We start from the raw sequence: 20,459 nt of genomic DNA on the forward strand, positions 1-20,459 counted from the left end.
AACAGAAACCAAGGTGGTGATTTGTAAACAAAACATTAAGTGTTCTGTATGGTGACTGCCACGTTTACAGCAGGGACCACCCATCCTTGATTATATCAGCGATACAGTGGTATCGATTAAGTCCTGATTTAATCAATGCACACATTCTTCCACGTAAGCGCGCTCACGTCAACGCCCCCTCCCCCTTTCAGCCGGTTTGCAGTCAGCCGCGCGCGGGTTCAGTCAAGCTGTCCTAGCGAGAGGAGGTGTTGACCGACCGCAGCAGGTTTTCCAAAGGAAACCTGAAAATCTAAGTTCCACGGCAGAGGACAGTAACGCCGAGCAGTAATTTTTTAACCGACGGTTCAGCGGTGTTGGATTTAAGGCGACGCGGCCGAGGATACAAAGTAAACCCCGGAGGGAGAGCGTCCGAAGTGAGCCCGAGGATCACAGCTAATGCTAACCTAGCCAGCCTTGGCTAAATAATTACACGGAAGCTGGTGTAATTTTTAATTGTCGCTTGCTTTGGCGTAGCCTGTGTGGTTGTAGAGTAGATAGCGTGGGGTAATTTGTTAAGTTATGTGTTCGATTTAGTTATATTATCGAGGTGTTTTTGCTTTTACATGTTAGGCCACACGCGACTGGTGTTCACCTAGCAAGATTAGCCACAATAGCCGGGGAGGTTACACCGGCTCTGCGCTTCTTAGGGCAGCTGATAACTGCTAAAGAGAGTTCGCTTTCAAAGCTACTTCACATAGGAGGTATCGGTGTTTTTAAGTGAGCTTACACTTGATACTGTCTAAGCCTTGTGCTTCGCAATGCTGAAACAACAGCAACCCGGATCCGGCGGGAGAAAGGCGTCTAACGGGACATCGGGCCCTGCCGGTATGTCTTCTCCAGTCAGCGGGATCAACAACGCCAACAGGGCACCGGCTGGAAGGTAAGAGGGCTGGGATTTTTCTTTCAGGACAGTCCGGGGATTGTCCCGTGACTTAAAGGCCTACCGGTTAAAGCGCTGTTTCCCAGTGGGCGTAACCCCAAAAATAGAGCTTACCTAGGAGCCAATGGGATTCACTCTTCTTAGATTGGCATCATATGTGGACCAATCAGCACGCTCGAATCGAACCTCAACCGAATCAGCGAAGTGGCGAAAGCTAGGAGTAGCAAATCAGCATAGAGGTGATACAAAGTTTATTTGGCCTGTTTTTGGTTGAGAAGGGGCGAAAGAGAGGGGAGGGAGAAACTGTTTACATGTATAACCTCACGTCCCAAATGCTTAATAAAAACGCCTGATACAATGGCTGTGTTAACATTACACAGTTGTTATGACCAGTACGAGGTCGCGTGTGCTGCTGATTTGTGAGATGAGCGCGTTTACTGAAGTCTTGTTAGCTCCGTCTTTGTTTTGTAACCGAGCATGTAGCAAGCATTGATACGAGCCACAGTGGCCATTCACGGTGGAGTTACGTTTAGCATGCAGATTGGTCTACATCACCCTTTCATGGCTTTTCCAGTCGTATATCAAACGTCTTTGGGCAGAAATGTGTTTTTAATTTTCGATTTAGACTTCCTGTTTTCTATCTTAAGGACGCATATTAAAAAAAAAATTCAAACTAAACTGACATACGTTATTTATGTCTAATTATATTTTATTTATGTCAGCAGTTATTATAGGGCAAATTGGATTACGAATATTACAGAGAAACCAATCAATACCCTTTCAGCAAGCAGGCAGTGAGAGTTGGGAGAAACATCTCTTTAAACAGAAGGAAACCTACAGAAACTTGCATAGCCAGGCCCCGGGGAGGGTCGACCATCTGCCTCAACTGGTTGGGGTGAGGGGAAAAGGGAGAGGGCAGGGGAATCAACAAACAGTGTGGTAATAAACACTGGGGAGAAACTTGAAGCTCTAGAGCCAGACATACCTGCAGTGAGGTGAAGGGGGATGGGACAGATGGGGGGGGGAGATTAATCTGTAAACAAATATTATTTCTTTAAACAATATCTATGTTCGTATGCCAGTTTTTCCTTTAAGTCCCTCAGTTAGAGTGCGTGGATTGAGAATAAATTAACTGTGGAGCTTTTCTGGTGAGCAGGAGTGACATAAGAACTTGTCCTGCCACTCTGAGTAACTTTGTCTGCTTCTCGAATAACCAATTTTTCTAGTGTGTGATGTGGACTGTGACACTGACTCCTCAGACTTAAACAAGTTCTTCTCCTTCTGAACAGCGATACGTTTGTTTTGTTTTTCAGGAATCGATCTTCTGCAAAGCCATCATTCCAGTCATCTCCTGTAAGTATCCCGATGATATGAGTATGACCTGTGTTTGATAAAGTCCTCCTCTGTAAAAGGGCCATTGAAAGGTTTATCTACAGCTGCTCTTCACTCAGCTGTGGCTGATTGCATTAGCTGGTCTTTACTATACCTGATCCGATCCACAAAGTTACTCTGTTATGACCAGTCATCAGATTGGGGTTAAAACTGCGTGTGCGGTTATGTGATTGTACACAAGACTGTGGAGGTTGGTTAATATCTGATACGGCAGATGTAAAGGATCAAAAGTGAAAGTAAAGGTAGTTGAGTAAGAGTGAAATTAAAGAGTCAAGCTGTCCAGTCAGCGCAAGAACACACCAAGGACAGATTAAATTTTTTGAAAAACGCAACCAGGAAACAAGTCATTGTTTAGACACTGGCGGCTTCTAAAAGTGGAAAGATATTGAAATCAATATAAACGTTGGCGTTTTTGAGGCATTTGAAAAGAGGTTTTACCCTTGCCTCGTGGATTGTTCGTCGTGTAAAGAGGTGGCCAGATGTTGAGTCGCGGTTCGACACTAACTTTAAATCCAGTGACACGTCTTGAGTAATTTATGATTTCTTCTCTCCACCACGTGTAAAAACAAAAAGTCTGTTATATGGCACGGGACGTCACCTTTAGCGTAACCTGTGCAGAAAAATTTTTACCTTACCTGCTCTGGACTAATTGCAGGATTTACACACGGTCATAGTCAGAAGACGGTTTAAGCTGATGATGTAACAGGCATAGCTGCCGGGTCGGACTTAAAAAGCCAAGTTATGACGGATTAACTTAAGACCAGGAATAAGCACTTCTTGGTGCGAAGGGCCTCTGAGGGTTAATGTTTAACTCTGTTCTAGTTTGTCAGCGTCAGCCCGCGTTAATTTAAATATATTGCGTCTTTGTAAAGCTTTGTTTTGAAAATCCTTGTTTCCCCATGTGTAGGTGTTTGAGGGTGTCTATAACAATGCCAGAATGCTTCATTTCCTCACAGCTGTTGTGGTGAGTCATTTGGCTGGTTGTTGTCTTCTTCAGACCATGTTGTTGTTATTATTATTATTTATTTTGTAAACAATAGTCTTATAGGTAAACTTACCTACTGTAAAGGCACTCTTTATTTCATGGTGGGATCTGTACACTGGTTAAATTTGTTTCACTTTTTTATGCAGTTTTTCCACAAATAATATAGCAGTTATTGATTTAATACTGATATAAACACTTCTCTGGTTAGCTATAGTTTTTAAAGACTGTCTTGTCTCTCTCAGGGATCCACATGTGACATAAAAGTGAAGAATGGCAGTGCATTTGAGGGCATATTTAAGACTCTCAGTTCTAAGGTAAGAAGCTCAGGTCACACAGGCATGCACATCAGTTTGCCGCCTTATTCGGGCTGTTAGAGTGATGGTCATCTTTTCTGTGGTTGTTTAATACTTGCTGAGCGCTGAGTGCTTTCTCAATGTCCTTAGTGCGAGTTGGCTGTGGATGCTGTACACAAACGCAATGAGGAGGAGGGCTCAACATCAGCTCCGCCACGGAGGGAGGACATCACCGACACCATGATCTTCAGCCCCTCAGACCTGGTCACGATGATCTGCAGAGACGTCGACCTCAATTACGCCACCAGAGGTATGAAAATGCACGTGTGCCGAGGGTCAAGTCAGGGCAGGCTCTGGGTTTCTGCAATCTGGTTAAAAGAATGTAAACGTGGCGCTTCTTCATTCAGTTTGAATGGCTGCAGATGTAATGGGGAAACTATTTCAGATTTATCTACCTTGTTTTGACGTCTTCTTGCGTTTGATTTTTCAGACACCTTCACAGACACAGCCATCAGCTCCAGCCGCATCAATGGAGAACATAAAGAGAAGGTTTTGCAGAGATGGGACGGAGGTGACAGCAACGGAGAGAGTTACGATTTGGAAACTGATACAGTAGGTTTCATACACTCTGTCAAGTTTCTGTGTATACAGACTGTTACTTATTGTTAACTCTTGCGCTGATTCCTTTACTACCCCATTAATCTCCCTTTTTTTTGTCTCCAGTCTAACGGCTGGGATGCCAACGAGATGTTTCGTTACAATGAAGTCAAATATGGTGTCACATCAACGTATGATTCCAGCCTCTCAATGTACACGTAAGTTACTGCAGCAGTTTGTAAAATACGCCAAAAACATTCCCTTAACTAGTCAGTAAGGTTATAAGTATCAGTATTTTTACTGTAGGACACACATCTGACACAAACATGCAGATTAAGTCAGTTTTTATTTCTCCCACCGCCCAGTGTACCGCTGGAGAGGGGCAACTCTGAGAACTATCGGCAGAGGGAGGCACGCGCTGCCCGCCTGGCCCAAGAGATTGAGTCGAGCCCCCAGTACCGCAGTCGTGTCAACCTGGAAAATGATGAGGGCAGAACCGAGGAGGACAAGTTCAGCGCCGTGGCGCGGGACGGCAATGATCGAGAGAGGGGCCGTGAGAGCCCACGTGACAAAGAACGGGAAAGGGGTAGAGACAGTCCAGGAGCCAGCAACAGGTGAGAGGAGGTTTATTCTGAAATGCTTGTCAGGAACATAGATATAAGGGTTGTACTTATTTTAGGTGTTCACTCACTTTTTTCCCCCTCTTTTTGTGGGGGGGTTCCAACTTAAAGCTAAAGAGTAAAGTTTGAAACGCGTTTGCTCCCCTCTTTTCTCCACCAGGGAGGGCAAGTACATTCCATTACCTCAGCGTCAAAGAGAGATGAACCGGGAACGAGCTGAGAGAGGCTCTGGCGGGCCTCCATCTCACAATCGCCTGAGTGGAGGTTACCGCTCCAACCCTCCATCCTCCTCGTCCCCAAAACCACCCCTGCCCTCTGCAGCTGGGCCCCAGCCCGGTGTCACCCCCTCAGAGAGAAGCAGCCCTCTGTCGGGTCGTGTCGGTGCCTACGCCCCTCACCACCCACAGGGAAACGCCAGCCCGAGTCCAGGCTCCGGCCCAGCCAGCCCCTACACGCCTGCTTCACCTGGCGGCCCATCATCCAGTTCAGCTTCCGCTTCAACTGTCCCGTCCCCAGCCAGCCCGCCCGCTCCACACGGACACACGGTTCCTCATTCCCACTCACTCCCGCACTCGCTGTCCGACGCTAGCAGACCAGTTAATGGAGGTGAGTGTGTTAACTTTTCTCAGGATCGACTTCACAGCTGTAGCATCTATGCCTGTTGCTAAAGCAGATGTTTCTGTGCTTTCAGTTGCTGCAAGGACCTCTCCTAAAGCCCAAAGACCTCCACAGTCAAGCCGGACAAGCCGCACTCAGAACTCTCACGCTCAGTCCACAGGTACAGTGACGTTCTGGTCACCCCCCATGTTAATTATGAAATTCAATCAAACTAACTTCACTTTCAATTTTCTTACAGCTACTCGTTCCCCTAAATCAGGCTCTTCCCAGGACACACCTTACTTGGACACATCTTCTGTCTCGCTGCCTGCTCAGAAGACATCAGGCCCCGCCCCTCTCTTCCCTGTAGATGGTACAGTCTCTCCTAATGTTTGTGTTCATAGAACAATTTTAAAACGAAAGTTAAAGCACGAGGCTCTTAACAGTATGCATCAGCTTGGAATTAGAAATTCTGCAACTAACTGGATTATTGTGCCGTTTTCACAGTGAATGAGATCCTCGGTGCAGCTGCAAAGGAACGCTCCGGCGAGAGCCCGAGCACAACAGAGGAAAGCAAGACGAGTAAAGGTATTTAAGTTTGGTGCTGGCTAAACGCTGGAAGTGAGCTTTTTGCCTAGTTACGCACCCTTTGTGTTGTTGTTTGAAGTTCTCAAAACTCTTTTCTCTTCCACCAGCGCCGTCGGTTCAGCAGAGGTCCCACATTGAGGAGCTGCGAAAATTTGGCAAAGAGTTCAGGGTAAGAGTGTTTCAGCGACGTGTGAAATGAGAAAATCCGTCACCAATCACAAGGCTGCGTGCTGACATCAGTGATGTCAGACCTCCCTCCAACATCACTCCCATCTTAATCATGTTGTGATGATCAACTTTAGCAGATGACGCTCAATGCTAGTCATCCATCTCGGTCTTTACAGTGTCACTGACCAGTAACAGCTTTTATTCAATTGAACTGCCACAGTAACAAAGTAAAAAGGAAACAATGATCAGTATTAAATTATTTTACAACATTGGTGTCAGCCCAGCAATTCACAGGCAGTACATGTCTAAAATAAAAGGCACATAAGATTACAATACTCGATTGTTATTAAATGTGACTGAGCTGAAAGTTGATTATGACATCAGGCTGCTGCAAAGCCTCAGATTAATCTGTTATGACTCTGTTTCTGTGCACATTGTTGGATTGGACTCAAGATTCTTGTGTTTCACAGTCTCCTTTTCCACCTTTTCTTAGAAACAGTACTCCTCATTTGGATACTATTATGACCTATTATAGCGGGATTGCTAATCAACACGTTTTATATTCTTGTGAACTTAAATTAAACCTCAGTAGTTATAACAGGCTCCTCAGTTGTGAGGCTTTGCTGTCATGTCTGATAGTAAATTAATTATTTGATTTGTTGGATGAAACAAACAATTTTGCTTTTACAGACCAACTGCTTATCCCTCGACTCCTTTTTATCTTCCAGCTCCCACCCAGCGGAGCTAACTCCAGCTCTCCCAGTTCTCCTGCAGCAGGGACGACCCCTCCTGCTGTAAGCGAGGTCAGCCAGCCCAGCGCAGCCAACCCCGCGCCATCAGACGCTCATCCTCCATCAGAGTCTAAACCTCAGCCTGCAGCTCCCAGTCCTTCCCAGACCCAGCCTTTGCCAGCCGTCTCCGAGGACCCCTCCAAGGACACTGCAGCTACACTGGGCACCGCAACAGCTGCCGCCACGGCACCCCTCTCAGACAGGCAGTCCCCAGCCACCCCTCAGCCTGCCAGGACCCCAGGAAGTGAGGAGGTCAGGTCCGAGGCAGCGGAGAGGACAGAAGGCGTAGCAGAGTGAGTTTAAATAAAAGGACTAAAGATTTCTGACTGTGAACTGTGTGATTTATTTTTTTTAACTCAGTTTATTGCACTCATCATAATTTATAACAACTATTTTCTCTTTTGCAGCCAAGTAAAGAAATCAACCTTAAACCCAAATGCTAAAGAGTTCAATCCTATCAAACCTCAGATGCCTATGGTAAGACACTTGAATCTGTTAAGTCATTAAAACTTAAAAAACACACACAGAAATTAAGATATTATTTCATATATTGAATCTATATTTATTTACCCGTGATGTGTTTCTGACAGACGAAGCCCAACACTGCGCCCACCCCACCTCGGCCAACTCCTCAGAGCCCCGTGGTGCTGCAGCATCCAGGAGGACAGGGGCCGCTCTACAACCCCCAACCCTACCTCTCCTCCTACATCTCACAGATCCACTCTGTGCCGGTACGCAAGCCAAAAATAAATAAACATGGTCACTTAAGGCGTCTTTCTCTAAATGTCGTGCTTAACACCTTCTACAAATATCTTGCTGGCATTTGAAACATGCCAATAAAAAGCCAAATATTCACGTGGAACTGCAATCGGATACTGTTTGCAGTTTTTCTTTTCACATTAAAGCCACAGTTCTTGTGCTCAGCTGTTCATCTTTTTGTCTTTCAGCCCCCACAAATGTATCAGTACACCATGTCTACAGTGGGCCAGGGAAAATACCCCAGAGCAAAAGGTAACTGCAGCGTGTGCTTTTTATATTGTTTCCCACATATTTAAAATGAATTTCCTGTCAGCTCTTGTCAGAGGCTTGACTTTCGGCTCCAGAGAAAGTGCTGACTGTTACCTCAATGTTAACCTTGAGTTGTGATCTGCTGTGAAACACAGAGCCGTCATGCTTTAAACTTGCAGAAACGCTTAAACACTTAAATTAGAGACGACTGAACTCTGGAATCTGCAGTGAGGAACGGGAAAGATGGTGTTTTTGTCCTCCATGTTTCTGTTCTCTTGATGATTGGCTCCTCTCATTAGGCTCGGTTGTGGCTCAGCGCTCTGACCATGGTTCTTCAGCACCCCCCATGCTGCAAGCTGCATCAGCTGCTGGGGCCCCGCTGGTAGCGTCCCCTTACCCCCAGTCCTACCTTCAGTACAACCCTCAGCAGTATGGCCAGCAGCAGGTCATCCAGGCCATGACACCCTACCCTGGACAGGTAGCACGTCTGCCCTCCAAACACATTCTGTAGTCGGGGTTTTACATTATTTCTCATTCAGCAGAATAACACCTTTTTCCTTTCTTTTCTCCATCCTCAAAAGCCCATGTACTCAATGCTGCAAGGTGGAGCCAGGATGATAGGTCAAGGTGGGGGTCCCCACCCACAAGCCCTCGGTCCACCAGGAGGGCCCCAGTTCTCTGCACAGGGAGATGGACCTCAAGGCCCACAGCAGGGCATCTACGGTGAGTGGAGATGGATGTGAACGACAAAATATCCACGTGACCCGAATCGATTGATTTGTAGATACAGAGTCGACCCTGACGTGAATTCTCTTCCTCTGTAGCTCCACAGTCATTCTCCCATCACACAGGCGCAGTTCATCAGCCTCAGCCCTCCAGTACACCAACAGGCAATCAGCCCCCACCCCAGCACACTGCACCTAGCCCTGGACAGGTAGGACGCCCCCGAAAAGGAGAAGGGACCGTCCACCTGGTCTGTGCAGTGTGGGCTGCTCATTGCTGCTTTATGTCAACAGCTTCGACACACCTTACATTTTCAGACTGGATTGTGTGAAATATGTTCAGAATTCATTCCAATTATATCTGTGAAGGTTCTCAATCATCCAGGTCATCGTTGTCTAAGGCGCTTGGGAAGAAAAGCGTCTGGACTTCTTTAAGTTGCCGTGAACAACCATCTTTGAACCGAGTCTGCCATCTATAATCCAGTTTTGGATAATAGATGGCAGACACCTTAGCGCCCGCTCACATCCTGGGCCATTTGATCACATGATAGGGTGGGGCTAGGTTTCACAGTGAGCTCATCCAAAACCTTGGCTGATTGTGACCTACACCGTTTTTCACACCTTGGCTCGTGTGATTAGTTAGAGGATCAATAGGGGATCCATTGTCCCTCTTGGGGGGACACTCCCACAGGGGTTAAATCTGGGACTCTCCATCATTTGACCCTAAAACTGCAGAAGCTTCTCAGATGAGAGGTAAACGTCTTCAAGCAACTTAAAGAAGTCCAGATGCTTTTTCTTTTTAAGCTCCTTAGACTATGAATTCTGAAATTAAGCAGCTTGCACTATCAGGTTGATTTTTGGTGATCTATTTAGATATGTTGACTTAATAATAATGATAATAAGCTGAAAAGCATAGCACTTGTTCTAATCTCACTTTTGGAAAAGGCACATGTGCACCTTTTCCTTCTCTACAGCTTTATTTTTATGGCCCTTGATGAATTTTCACACCTTGATGTGCTTTTCAGAACGCCCAGTCGGGCCCACAGCCCCAGTCCTTGTACCACTCAGGCCCCTTGTCAGCACCCACCCCACCCAACATGCCGCCTGGCCACACGTCTCCACAGGGTTCTTACTCCATTCCGGGGTACAGCATCCATGGTCACCAGGGCATCCCACCCACCTACCCCCTTGGACAGATAGCACAGGTATGTGCTCCATTTTCCTGTTTTCCCCCTTTTCTCAGCAGGTGGTGTTTTAACTTCTGATCTAAACCATGTCAACTGATCTTGTTGTCCCCCAGGCTCATGTTCAAGGAGCCATTTCGGGTCCCCACCATTCGGGGAGCCATGGTCAGCCCCAAATAGTAATGTTGCAGCCTCAGCAGGGCCCTGGTGCAGTGCCCCAGCACCCCCAACACGGACCTCAGCAAGGAGCACACCAACACTTCTACATCCAGCAAGGTATCACACAACCCCTCCCTCAGATTTCCCTTTTATGGGTCAAACAAAGGGGTCGTTTGAAGCGCGGGCTTTACAGGCTCTGTTTTATTTTTGTTTACCTCCCACAGCGATGCAGGTCCAGCCACACCCCGCTTCCTTCCATCCGCCTGGAAACTAAAGCCTCTCTGCAACCTCCCAGATTGTTCTCCCCCTCTCCCAATCCCCGTCTGCTGGATGAGAGGCCCAGAGTGAACGCGACTCATTTAAAACAAAGAAACTGACAGGATCACACGGAGCAGAGAAGAAATCAGAAACCTCGCAGCACCTTACGCTTCTTCAGTACAAACCTCGGTGTCCGTGCGGCACTAGGAGGAGCTTTTTAATGCTAACGATGAAGGTGACAGGATGGCAGCAGCGCCTGACCCCTGGTGCTGTCCCGCTCTTCTCCCCGACTTTTTATTTACCCTATTCAGAGACACGAGGCACCTTACTGGGAGGACCAGGCGCGGAGGGAAAACAGCAGCAGACTCTTTATCTTCCAGAATTGTTTTTTAGCCTTGTACTACGACACAAATGAGAAACGGACTGTTTCTCATGAATACAGGAAAGGAGGGATTTGAAGACGTGATGAGGACTTTTAGCAAATTTTTTTAAAACTCTATCCAGTAGTTACAAACATCCCCTTTCCCCTTCTTTTCCCTTGTAGGAAAATCTAATTAAAAAACAAAAAAATGGACAAGACAAAAAAAATTTAAAAATAAACAATGACCAAAAAATAAAGTTTTCAACTCAACTACAAAGCGTTTAATTTATTGTATTGTTAATTATGTTTTTGTCTGGAGCATTAGTTTGCCTTCTCACTTCAGGAGTTAACGACCATGAGGCACACCAATTTATTTTTCATTATCCTTTAGCAAAAGCACATTTAATTTGAGGCTGGAGCGTTTGTCATTATGTCAGGTTGAACAAAACAAAGCAAATTACCTCCCAGAGGATGCTGCTCATTCATTTCATATTCTCATTAGCTTGGATTCGTTCTGCTCACAGGAGCAAATATGTTGATTTAAAACGGTCACTAGGGGGACCCCTGCTTATATGCTAGCCTCCGTGCCAACATCACGAGGCACTCTGTCCTTGTTCTGGCAGAGAGGACTCTTTAGGTTAGTAGGACACTGCTTCTGCTTCCCCTTTAGGCGACTATGACAACATACTGTGGCTCAGTGACAGCTCTCTAAATCAATGTACTACTGAGCACACCAGCTAGCTCTACTTCAGTGTGTCAGTGTGCGTGGCCCAGTTTCCCCCTTGCCGCAGCGGGCCGGGACACGCTCTGTCAGCACGGCGGGGTTGCAGCGACCTTCCTCAGTGTGACAGCGCGTAGAGCTGCTCGGCACTGCGCTCCAGTCGCTCCCGGTACTCCAGGTTGGCGTAGTTGCCTTCGGGGACCCCCTGCAATCCGTAGAGGAGACCCCAACAGCAGCACGCAATCACTGCGGTGCTGTCGCTGTCACCTGGACAAGAGAGATGAGAGCAGAGTGAGCAGTTAGTGTGCGTGATAATGCATCACTGATATTTATCATTTATCTTTGTGGCCATCTTAAAAGTGACTAATGATTTTTTTTTTTAATATTATTATTAGAAATAATAACCATCCATCTATCACTAGACTGGCTTCTTTGGTGGGGATTAATATTGTTGCCTCAGAGACAGAAGGTCCCATGTTCAAACCCACCATTTGGCCGAGGCCTTTCTGTGTGGGGTTCACAGGTTCTCTCCCACAATCCAAAGAAAACAGAGTGAGGTTGGGTTAACTGGTGATCCTGTCCAGGGTGTACTTCTGGTTTGTTTTTTCTCTTACTAAACAAAGACACCAGATTTTTTTTCATTCACACAGTTTGTCTCACACCTTGTTGCATAATTATTGAGAAGTCAAACAACTGGCAGCTTAATCTTCATGCCTTACTTTATCAGCTGACATCAAGCTGTCCGTTTAATGTCTGATTTACTTCTTAAGTCTTGTTCCATGTTCACAAAGTTCCTACTTTCCTTAAAACGGACCAGTATTGGGTACAATTGCAGTACAATTTGCATTTGCAACACATTTGCATTCCTGAGTTCAGAAATCACATTAGTTTCTAATTATCTGCACTTTGAGACACAAACTGCTTAAGCAACAACCAGCCGAACTCAGTTTACATGGGAGAGAAATTTCCAGGGAATTTACAAGATTTCTTTGAAGTTGTACGAAAGGTTACATTGTTCCTTCAGCTGCTCTCTTTAGGGGTCACCACAGCTGATCAGCACCCTTCTGTTACACCAACCCTCTGCAGGCCCTCCTCCACTACTTCCATGAACCCTGAGGTCTGCCTCCTTTCCTCTGCCTGGCAGCTACAAATACAACATCTTTTATCCACTTTCTGTCATCTCAGCCACAATTCCCTCAATTTGTCTCCATCATGTCTCCTCGTCTTCTTCCTCTGTCAGTGGATACACCAAATACCTTCTTCATAGTTCCCTGTAGTTACATTATTTAGCAATTAGGTGAAAGAGCATCTCAAGTGGTGCTGTTAGTTTAATAACTTACTTTGTACAGGGATTTAATAATCCATTGCTTGAAAACAACAACACCTTTTTCTGAGTGACTGTGTGTAAATGTTTGAAACGAGAGGAATGCTGACTCCGGTAACATGATGGTTACCGGAGTCACTATCAAACTAAACCAAAGATTGTCAAAAAGAAAAAGCAGACTTCAAACTAAAGCTGAGTTTGTGTTAATATAATTAAACACATATTTTAGGTAAAGGTTTTACATTTAGTGCAAGACTTCACTCACAGCTTATAATACATTACACCAGTGAGACCTCTGACCTCCATGGAAGGCGGCCCTGCTCATCAGCTCTTCCCAGTCTGAACCTGCGCCTAGCAAGGCGTCCAGCGCTATCATTGGAGCATCATGGCCACTGCGTCCGGCCCAACCTGACAAGCTGAAGCTCTTATAGGCTTCGTCTCTTTCAGCAGGGCCGTAAGAGGCAGGCCAAATCGCAGGGCCCACACCGTGAGCGAGGCCCCTCAGATCCAAGTACCTGCAGACAGGAAAGGGGGGTTCACAGCATCTACACGGTCTACCTGTGTCATTCTCTCTCTGTTAAAATGAAAAAAATAAAACAATGCAGTCATGTCATGACTGTTTCTACAAAAAGGTCTGTTTTTTATTACCTTTGGACAAAATCAAAATATATTTCTGTGTCCAGTAGCTACTCCTACCATTTAATCACTCGCTTACTTTTAGGGTCATTCCATCTCAAATCACCAAAATGACTCAATCATTTTTGATTTGCCAGATTAGAATGTGAACATACATAATAATAATCGCAGTGAATTTCTTTAGCTTCATATATGTAATATAAAAATAAAATATCAAAACATGTCTGATAATTGGCTAGTTCGAATATTCAAAAAATAACGCCGTCCTCTAAAGTCCCATATTTGAGCACACTTTTAAAATAACATTGCAAAATTCAACTAGCGATAATTTCTTAATATATAAATATATATATTAAAGAATACTTTAATATGAAAATGTTTGTCACAAAATGTGTTAGTCATTAAAAAATGATTTTTAGACAGCTAATCCAAATATTGTGGCGTTTCCAGATGGTACTCTGAACATCAGTGTAGCATTTTCATATATATTGCAATAATTGCAGGATTCACTCTGGGGTTTCTCAGTTATAATTAGACCATCTGGAAACATTTTGCTTTTGTTGTACAACTTATCAGTTTTTCTGTTCGGTATGAAAGTTGAAGGAAAATTGAGTTTTCTTACTTTTTGTGATTAAGAATTTCATGTTAAAAAGTATTCTGCATGTTTTAATTTGCATTTGTCATCAGTTTTCTTTTGCAATGTGATTTATTAGTGTAAGCTCAAATACTGGACTTTACAGGATGGCTGTACCTCCAGTGTAATCACTATATAGCCAACCAAGTCCGTAAGTTTATTTCCCAAAATAACAAACTCTTCCTTTATATCACATGATCTCATTCAAGCATATATTACATCAAGTTACCAGAAATATAAAAGGCACATTTCGCACATTTACCTGAATATAGTGTTTTGCACTTACATTGATCTTTGTCAGAGGATGTAGTACTGCAGGATAAAAATGACATTTGTTCTGCTTAAGTAAACCTGACCGGTGACATTTTAGTACAATTTCATGTCACCGTCTGTTAACCTTGACGCTGAAATAGGTTAATAGAACTTGCTGATGCTGGAAACTTTAATCTGAATTCAACATGACAGCCTAACAAGGCTCAATTTCAGCAGCCCATACCATTGCCACTTGTCACAGAAGTAGCCCCAGTCTCTCTCGGTCTCCTCCACGGCATAGCCTCGACCTTCAACGAAGTTCTTTGCTATTGGGCAGGCCTCGTTTATCAGGCCCAGACCCCAAGTTGTGATTGGCCTGCGCTGGATGGCGTATGAAGTGAAAAGGGCTGACGCGACGGCTCCCAGGAAGCCCGTGGGGTGAGGATGGGTCATTCTGCCTGTCTCAACAGCAACCGCCACCAATGACAACAGCTGGTCGGGCTTTGGATACCTGATGGGGATGAAATATTAAAGACCTTATCAGTATTTATTAAGGAAGATAATATCTATCACCTGAAATATTCAGGTTTTCTCATTGACATGCACAGAACTTCTGAGCATCATCATTCTGAGTTAGTATGGTGCAGATAAATACGTCTGGAAAAACATGTTTTTTCCATAAAGAAGCTGTTATTCTTCCAATAATTGAATTATCAGTATTTGTTGAGAGCTAAAAAAAAAACTAGTAAATTATTTGTTGTTAAAATGCTAATAGTAGATATTTTTCACTTTTTCTGTGTTTTTATATAAAATAAAAATAAAAACTCAGCATATCTGGCACTGTCAAAGAGTCAAAATCAGCATTATAGTCATAAGCTCGTTTTTTTTTTTAATGCAGTCTACGTTAACAGATGAACTTGAATCACTCATTTTAGACACTAAGAACTATTTCAATGGAGTGAACTGCAGATCACCTTCCTAATATTAAATAACAGTTTTATTTTAGTAGTTTTGTCTCAACTGCATTAACTGTCATGACTGATTTTTGTTTCTTGCCCCCGGGGGTATCCTGAAAGAGAGATCTTAAACTTAAAATAAGTAAAGTATACATATATTAAATATTGCTCCTTGTTTCTGCTACATGTAGATGAGCAGAATAACGTGAGATCACCTGTGTGACCTCCTCTTCTATGCAGGAGACAAAAACCCCACAAAGAAGTCAAAAACTCCACAGGAAACCTTCACCTTTGAAAGTCATGTGAGTTGCATAAGAAGGGCAACACTTTGCACCTCAAAAACAGATAAACAGAGTCCAAGAGAAAAATATTACTCTCAGCCAATGTGGATTATTATAACTGATGACTTGGACCTGGATCTGGGATCATTATTGTCTTTGGGTGGTTGTAACGTTGAGGATATTAAACTTATTTCTTGTATAATGTGATACACAAATAAAAATGGATTTACCTTTTACATTATAATACTAGACTTTTGTGCTCGGTAAAATAATTTAGGATCAAAAATAAAACTAGAAACACAGAAATAATTCTGTCCTCATCTGTATTGCATTTAGCACAAAGATGGTTCTCAGTTTAGATGTTGGTTAGTTTGCTGATTATCTTTCTAACAGAATTAAAATAGTCTCCAAAAGACTTCAGGTCAAGTCCATTTGCCATTTGTACAGGTGTTCCACAAGGATCTATTCTTGGAGCTCTTTTATTTGCCCTTTACACAAATAATACTCTCTGCCACCCAAAACTGTAATGTCAATTTTTATGCAGATGACACCACTATATATACCACAGTCTCTTCCTTTGCATTAAAAATCTACAGTTCGCTATTGATACATTTCAAAATTCTCTTATTAAACATAAGCTTGTTTTAGAATTAGATAAAGACAAGAGTATGGGATGGTACAGTCCATATTCAAACTCTTCTTAGTCTTTAAACTGTTAATTACTTTGCATACTTAGGACCCTGGTTGGATGCTAGACTCGCTTTTAAGACCCATGTGGAACACCTGTTAAGAAAATTAAAGACTTCCAGAAAAAAAAAGAAAAAAAGGAAAAAAAAAAAAAAAAAAAGAAAAGAAAAAAAAGAAAAAAAAAAAAAAGAAAATTAAAGACAAAGATGAGCTTTTTATAGAGAAACAAATCTTGTTTCTTAACTATTTTATCTGCACTTATACAATTACGTATTAATTATACACAATTATGGTGATATTGTGGTGATATTGTTAATATATACACTCATATATGTTATCATGGGTCATTCTTTTCTTAGTCAAAATTGTGTCTTTTATGAAAAAAGTGGCACGGATTGAAATATGTTGCTGTTGATAAATAGAACAAGTTTAAAAAAAAAAGAAAAAAAATACAATTTCTGCTTTGATTGGAATATTTTAATGGTTTTATAAATGATCTCCAACTACACTGCATGAGCTTTTCTTCATTTATGAGCATGCACAATGTATCCTTGTCTTATGTTCAACTAGCATGCATGTTTCTGTGCATTTTTTATATGTGGGTTTTGTACACAACTCTCACTCGAATAAGAGTTCTAAATAGGACTACCTAATTAACCTAATGTAATTAAAAATTTTAATTAAAAATAATAATAATTTGGAACGCCTTTCACTTACTTTTTTATTAAAAAACTGCTCTGAGAACACAGCAAAACACTCTCTCAGAAAAAGCACGACTCAGACTCAGTTCATGATTAAGATGTGCTGCATCTGCTCAAGACAGCCATATTTCAGAATTATTGCCAATTAAAAAGTAATAACCAAACCCACTGCGGACTCAGGGAAAGAACAAACAACATGAAGATTGAAAAGTAAGAGCTTTTTACCTCAGGCCAATGCACATGGACCTCATGGCTGCTCCACAGCCTGTCCCGTCAGGGTTATATGCCACTCTGTATCCCCCTTCCTCCCCAGGCTTTAGCTGGGAAACCCCTAAAAGAACAAAGCTTTAGCTCTATATCGCCTCCATAAACAGATGTTAACCTTCCTGCCTTCTTGGGACCTTTTTGTGCCACTGCTATGTGTTAAATGGCTGCCATTTCCACTGTGTTCAGTGGAATATAACCAAACTTGCCACAGGATAGTTTTTACCTGTCAATGTTAATATTCCAGTGTGAATTCCTTAAATCAGCCTAAAATGGCTGAGCAGCAGAAATCCCCACACCCATCACCCTGGGGACCATTTTCTGCCCATTGACTTCCATTATAAACGCTATTTTTCAACCCCAAATTATCATCATATGATTTTATTTTTTCTTCTTTTCTTGGATGTCAATGAAGACTCAGGGCCTTGAAGTTTTAATTTTTAAATTGCAAAAAAAATGCAAAAAAAATAATGGCAGGTCAAAATGTATGTTGGTGCCAATCTTTGGTCCATCTAAAGGCCTACTTATAATGACAATCACATATTACTTCAACTGGTTTTTTGTGGAAATATTTAGTTTCGTTTTTTGGGTTTTGGGGCTTATAACACAGGGCGCTCATGTAATAACACTGGGATTTGAAGGGTTAAAACAACGAAAATATAATTAAAACTTTACATGAATATTTCAGGGAGAAGTAGTTTTACAAGGTTGGCTAATTTAAAGTGGAATAAAATATGGATATATGGTCTTTTTATGGCGTGGCTGAGAATGGTCCCTAGGGTGATGGGTGTGAGTTTTTTAAAGGATGGCAGGAGGGTTAAATGACTTCAAAATGATGTTTTACCCAGAATGCTCGAAGGCCCTGGTTTTCTGCCCTCCATGTCCTTCATGGCTTCCACATAACGAGCAGCCACCTCATGCATGAGCTCCTCCCCAGTCTTTCCTGTTAGGATGACACACATTGTTCAAACTGCAGACTTTAAAGAGGTAACTGATCTGTTAACAGGACTGCCTGGTTTGCCGTATCCCACTAAAGGTCAAGTTGAATTTCTGCCTCTTTTTCCCCCACTTGGGTAGCACCTAATAGAGCGCTAAATCAAGGCAAGGCTGGAAATTAGATTTGACCTTTTTTTGTGGAGCTCTTGAAGAGGCGTGAACAGCGGCTGTAAGGTCAATCCAATCAGCTCCTCGATTCCAGCAAGATGTGCAACAGAGGAAAAACCAAGTAGAACAAAATGTTTTAATGTGGCTTTGGACTCGCCTGTTGCTAGTCCTTCAGCTGTAGCCAGATGCAGAACTGTGTCGTCACTCACAGGCCAGTCAGGGAGCTCAGCCTTGATGTTCTTTAGGCCACCAAGTTCCTGAAGCTCCTGCATGGACAGAGAGGATGATGATGAACACTCCTTTCTTAATAACTCCCTTCTAAGTCATCATCAATAAAAACTACATGTAACTCATAAATTAGATGATACCTTCATCTTTATGCATAAGAAAAAATAGGAACCCTGGATGGAAATGCTTTGCTGGTCCAGTACTGACCTGGTGAATAGCTGGTCCTGATTCATTGTACTCCCACAGCTGGTTCCTGTAGCCCAAGGCATCACCAACTCCACTCAGCAACATGGCTGCCTTGTAGAGCTCAAGCGTAGCAGACCTGCTGGGGCTGAAAAGATCACAGTTAGCCTGCTGAACTTTGCAAAGATCACCTAAAATGCACTAAAGCAGCGGTCCCCAACCCCCGGGCCTCGGACCGGTACCAGTCCGTGAGTCGTTTGGTACCGGGCCGCGAGAGTTGAGGCTCAGGTGTGAAATGTATAGTTTTCAGGGTTTTTATTGGTTTTCAGCGTTATTTTGTTATCGTTTACTCGGTTTTCCTGGGTCTTTTCACGTGTGTTATGAATAAAAGGCCGGTCCATGAAAATATTGTCGGGCATAAAGGTTGGGGACCGCTGCACTAAAGGCCACAGACGGACAACCCGATCAGCTCATAGTGCTTTTAACTTTACGTTAAATAAAGAAAACTCATTGGAGAAGTCAATGAGCTAAAGTCTTGATTTAGCTCAGTCATAGATTGGCCTCCCCAGCAGCTGGATCTCAACATTACTTTAGAGGGATTATCTTGACAGAGAACAAAAACAAAAGGCAGCTAACATGAAAAAACAAAACAGAACTTCAAATGTCCTTTAAGAAGCCCCCTAAAGGTGTGCCTAAGAGAGTTCAGGCTGTGTTGAAGTATAAATTTGGTCATAGCAAATATTGACTTACAACATGGTTGGAATTGTACCAACTCTGTTTTTGTCTTATACACTGCACTCTATTGAAGTTTACACATTTTTTTCAACAAATCTCCCATTTTTCTAGCAAAATATAAAGAACAGTAATTGCACAGTAATTTACGTTTACTTTTTAAAAAGCAATATTCACAGATAACATTTAACCCTTAAATAATAGCTCTGAATTAAAAATGTGCTTTATAGGAGAAATGCGCTGTTGTGTCAAAGCAGTCATTCTTCTAAGTTACTATGAGGCTAATTTACAGTTACTTGACATAAGTCTAGTACTAGACTTATGTCTAGTCTAGACATACACTGTAACTATAAATATCCAAATATGTTAACGTGCATTGTACATTCAGCGTAAATCGCAAAAACTGTGTCTCTAGAAGTCATGATATGTCACATATAAACAATATCACGTGTGAAGAGAGTTGATCTAACAGGACAGGTCAATCACAGAGAAACCTGATTCAAACTAAGTAACGCAGGACGTCCTCCCTCCGTGCAGCTGCAGCCTCACCGCTCCATTGCAGCGTGTTGTTCCCACAAACGATCCTCAGGAGGCGGTTACACGCGTCCAGTTAACACCGCGGCTGCACACGGGCCCTGCTTGGTTGTTGCAAGCAGTAGCTCAGACTCCTAGCTCAAAAAATTGCGTTCATTTAGAAAAGTTATGGTAACAACTACTTTTCAAACCACAGCCAACAGCCGGACTCGCGAGAAAACGTGCGGGCTAAAAAAGGACACAGAGAGGAACCAAGTTTAGCTCTCCAGCTGGCAAGATGGGGACAAATGTTTAACAGCACGATCTCTGACGAGTTCCCAAGCACCGATCACACACACACACACACACACACACACACACACACACACACACACACACACACACACACACACACACACACACACACATCATTTCTGTGTGTGGAGATCTGAAGGTGATGGATTTTTATGGTCAGTAAATGTCAGGGGGATTTTTTCTGGACAAAACCTGACTGTTTGGTATTTTCTTCATACAGACATTTCTCCTTGATCAAGTTTCTTCCTTGTCCATTCTTCACATTTGCACCAAAGTGGTGCTTGCA

The 20,459-nt window shown here is 43.1% G+C and overlaps 2 protein-coding genes across 6 annotated transcripts; one reads left to right on the forward strand and one right to left on the reverse strand.

The window, feature by feature from the left end:
* Positions 1 to 192: 192 nt before the first annotated feature.
* Positions 193 to 10,912, forward strand: LOC113019327 (ataxin-2-like protein). Of its 3 annotated transcripts, XM_026162950.2 has the most exons (24): positions 193 to 413; positions 813 to 919; positions 2,233 to 2,272; positions 3,219 to 3,275; positions 3,539 to 3,610; positions 3,740 to 3,899; positions 4,080 to 4,201; positions 4,313 to 4,404; positions 4,552 to 4,800; positions 4,967 to 5,412; positions 5,498 to 5,584; positions 5,663 to 5,776; positions 5,911 to 5,991; positions 6,099 to 6,160; positions 6,888 to 7,243; positions 7,358 to 7,427; positions 7,541 to 7,681; positions 7,898 to 7,961; positions 8,258 to 8,436; positions 8,540 to 8,681; positions 8,783 to 8,892; positions 9,706 to 9,885; positions 9,981 to 10,140; positions 10,248 to 10,912. In XM_026162950.2, the coding sequence occupies exons 2-24, from the start codon at positions 867 to 869 to the stop codon at positions 10,295 to 10,297; spliced, it is 3,087 nt and encodes a 1,028-aa protein (XP_026018735.2). In that variant the 5' UTR covers positions 193 to 413; positions 813 to 866; the 3' UTR covers positions 10,298 to 10,912. The 3 variants fall into 3 exon arrangements, with proteins under 3 accessions (XP_026018735.2, XP_026018734.2, XP_080161243.1); XM_026162949.2 differs by lacking the exon at positions 193 to 413 and having other exon boundaries at positions 653 to 919; XM_080305117.1 differs by lacking the exons at positions 193 to 413; positions 8,783 to 8,892 and having other exon boundaries at positions 653 to 919.
* On the reverse strand, positions 10,896 to 20,243 carry adprh (ADP-ribosylarginine hydrolase). 3 transcript variants are annotated; one of them, XM_026162955.2, is made up of 8 exons: positions 19,895 to 20,243; positions 18,638 to 18,761; positions 18,360 to 18,468; positions 17,943 to 18,041; positions 17,060 to 17,165; positions 14,454 to 14,720; positions 12,988 to 13,202; positions 10,896 to 11,630 (listed from the first exon to the last, which is right to left on the reverse strand). In XM_026162955.2, exons 1-8 carry the CDS (start codon positions 19,900 to 19,902, stop codon positions 11,482 to 11,484), a joined length of 1,077 nt encoding a protein of 358 aa, XP_026018740.2. In that variant the 5' UTR covers positions 19,903 to 20,243; the 3' UTR covers positions 10,896 to 11,481. The 3 variants fall into 3 exon arrangements, with proteins under 3 accessions (XP_026018740.2, XP_026018742.2, XP_026018741.2); XM_026162957.2 differs by having other exon boundaries at positions 12,953 to 13,202; XM_026162956.2 differs by having other exon boundaries at positions 19,840 to 19,980.
* Between the last annotated feature and the right edge of the window lie 216 nt (positions 20,244 to 20,459).

Source organism: Astatotilapia calliptera, chromosome 8 (genome assembly GCF_964374335.1).
Source record: "Astatotilapia calliptera chromosome 8, fAstCal68.1, whole genome shotgun sequence".
NCBI classification, from domain to species: domain Eukaryota; kingdom Metazoa; phylum Chordata; class Actinopteri; order Cichliformes; family Cichlidae; genus Astatotilapia; species Astatotilapia calliptera.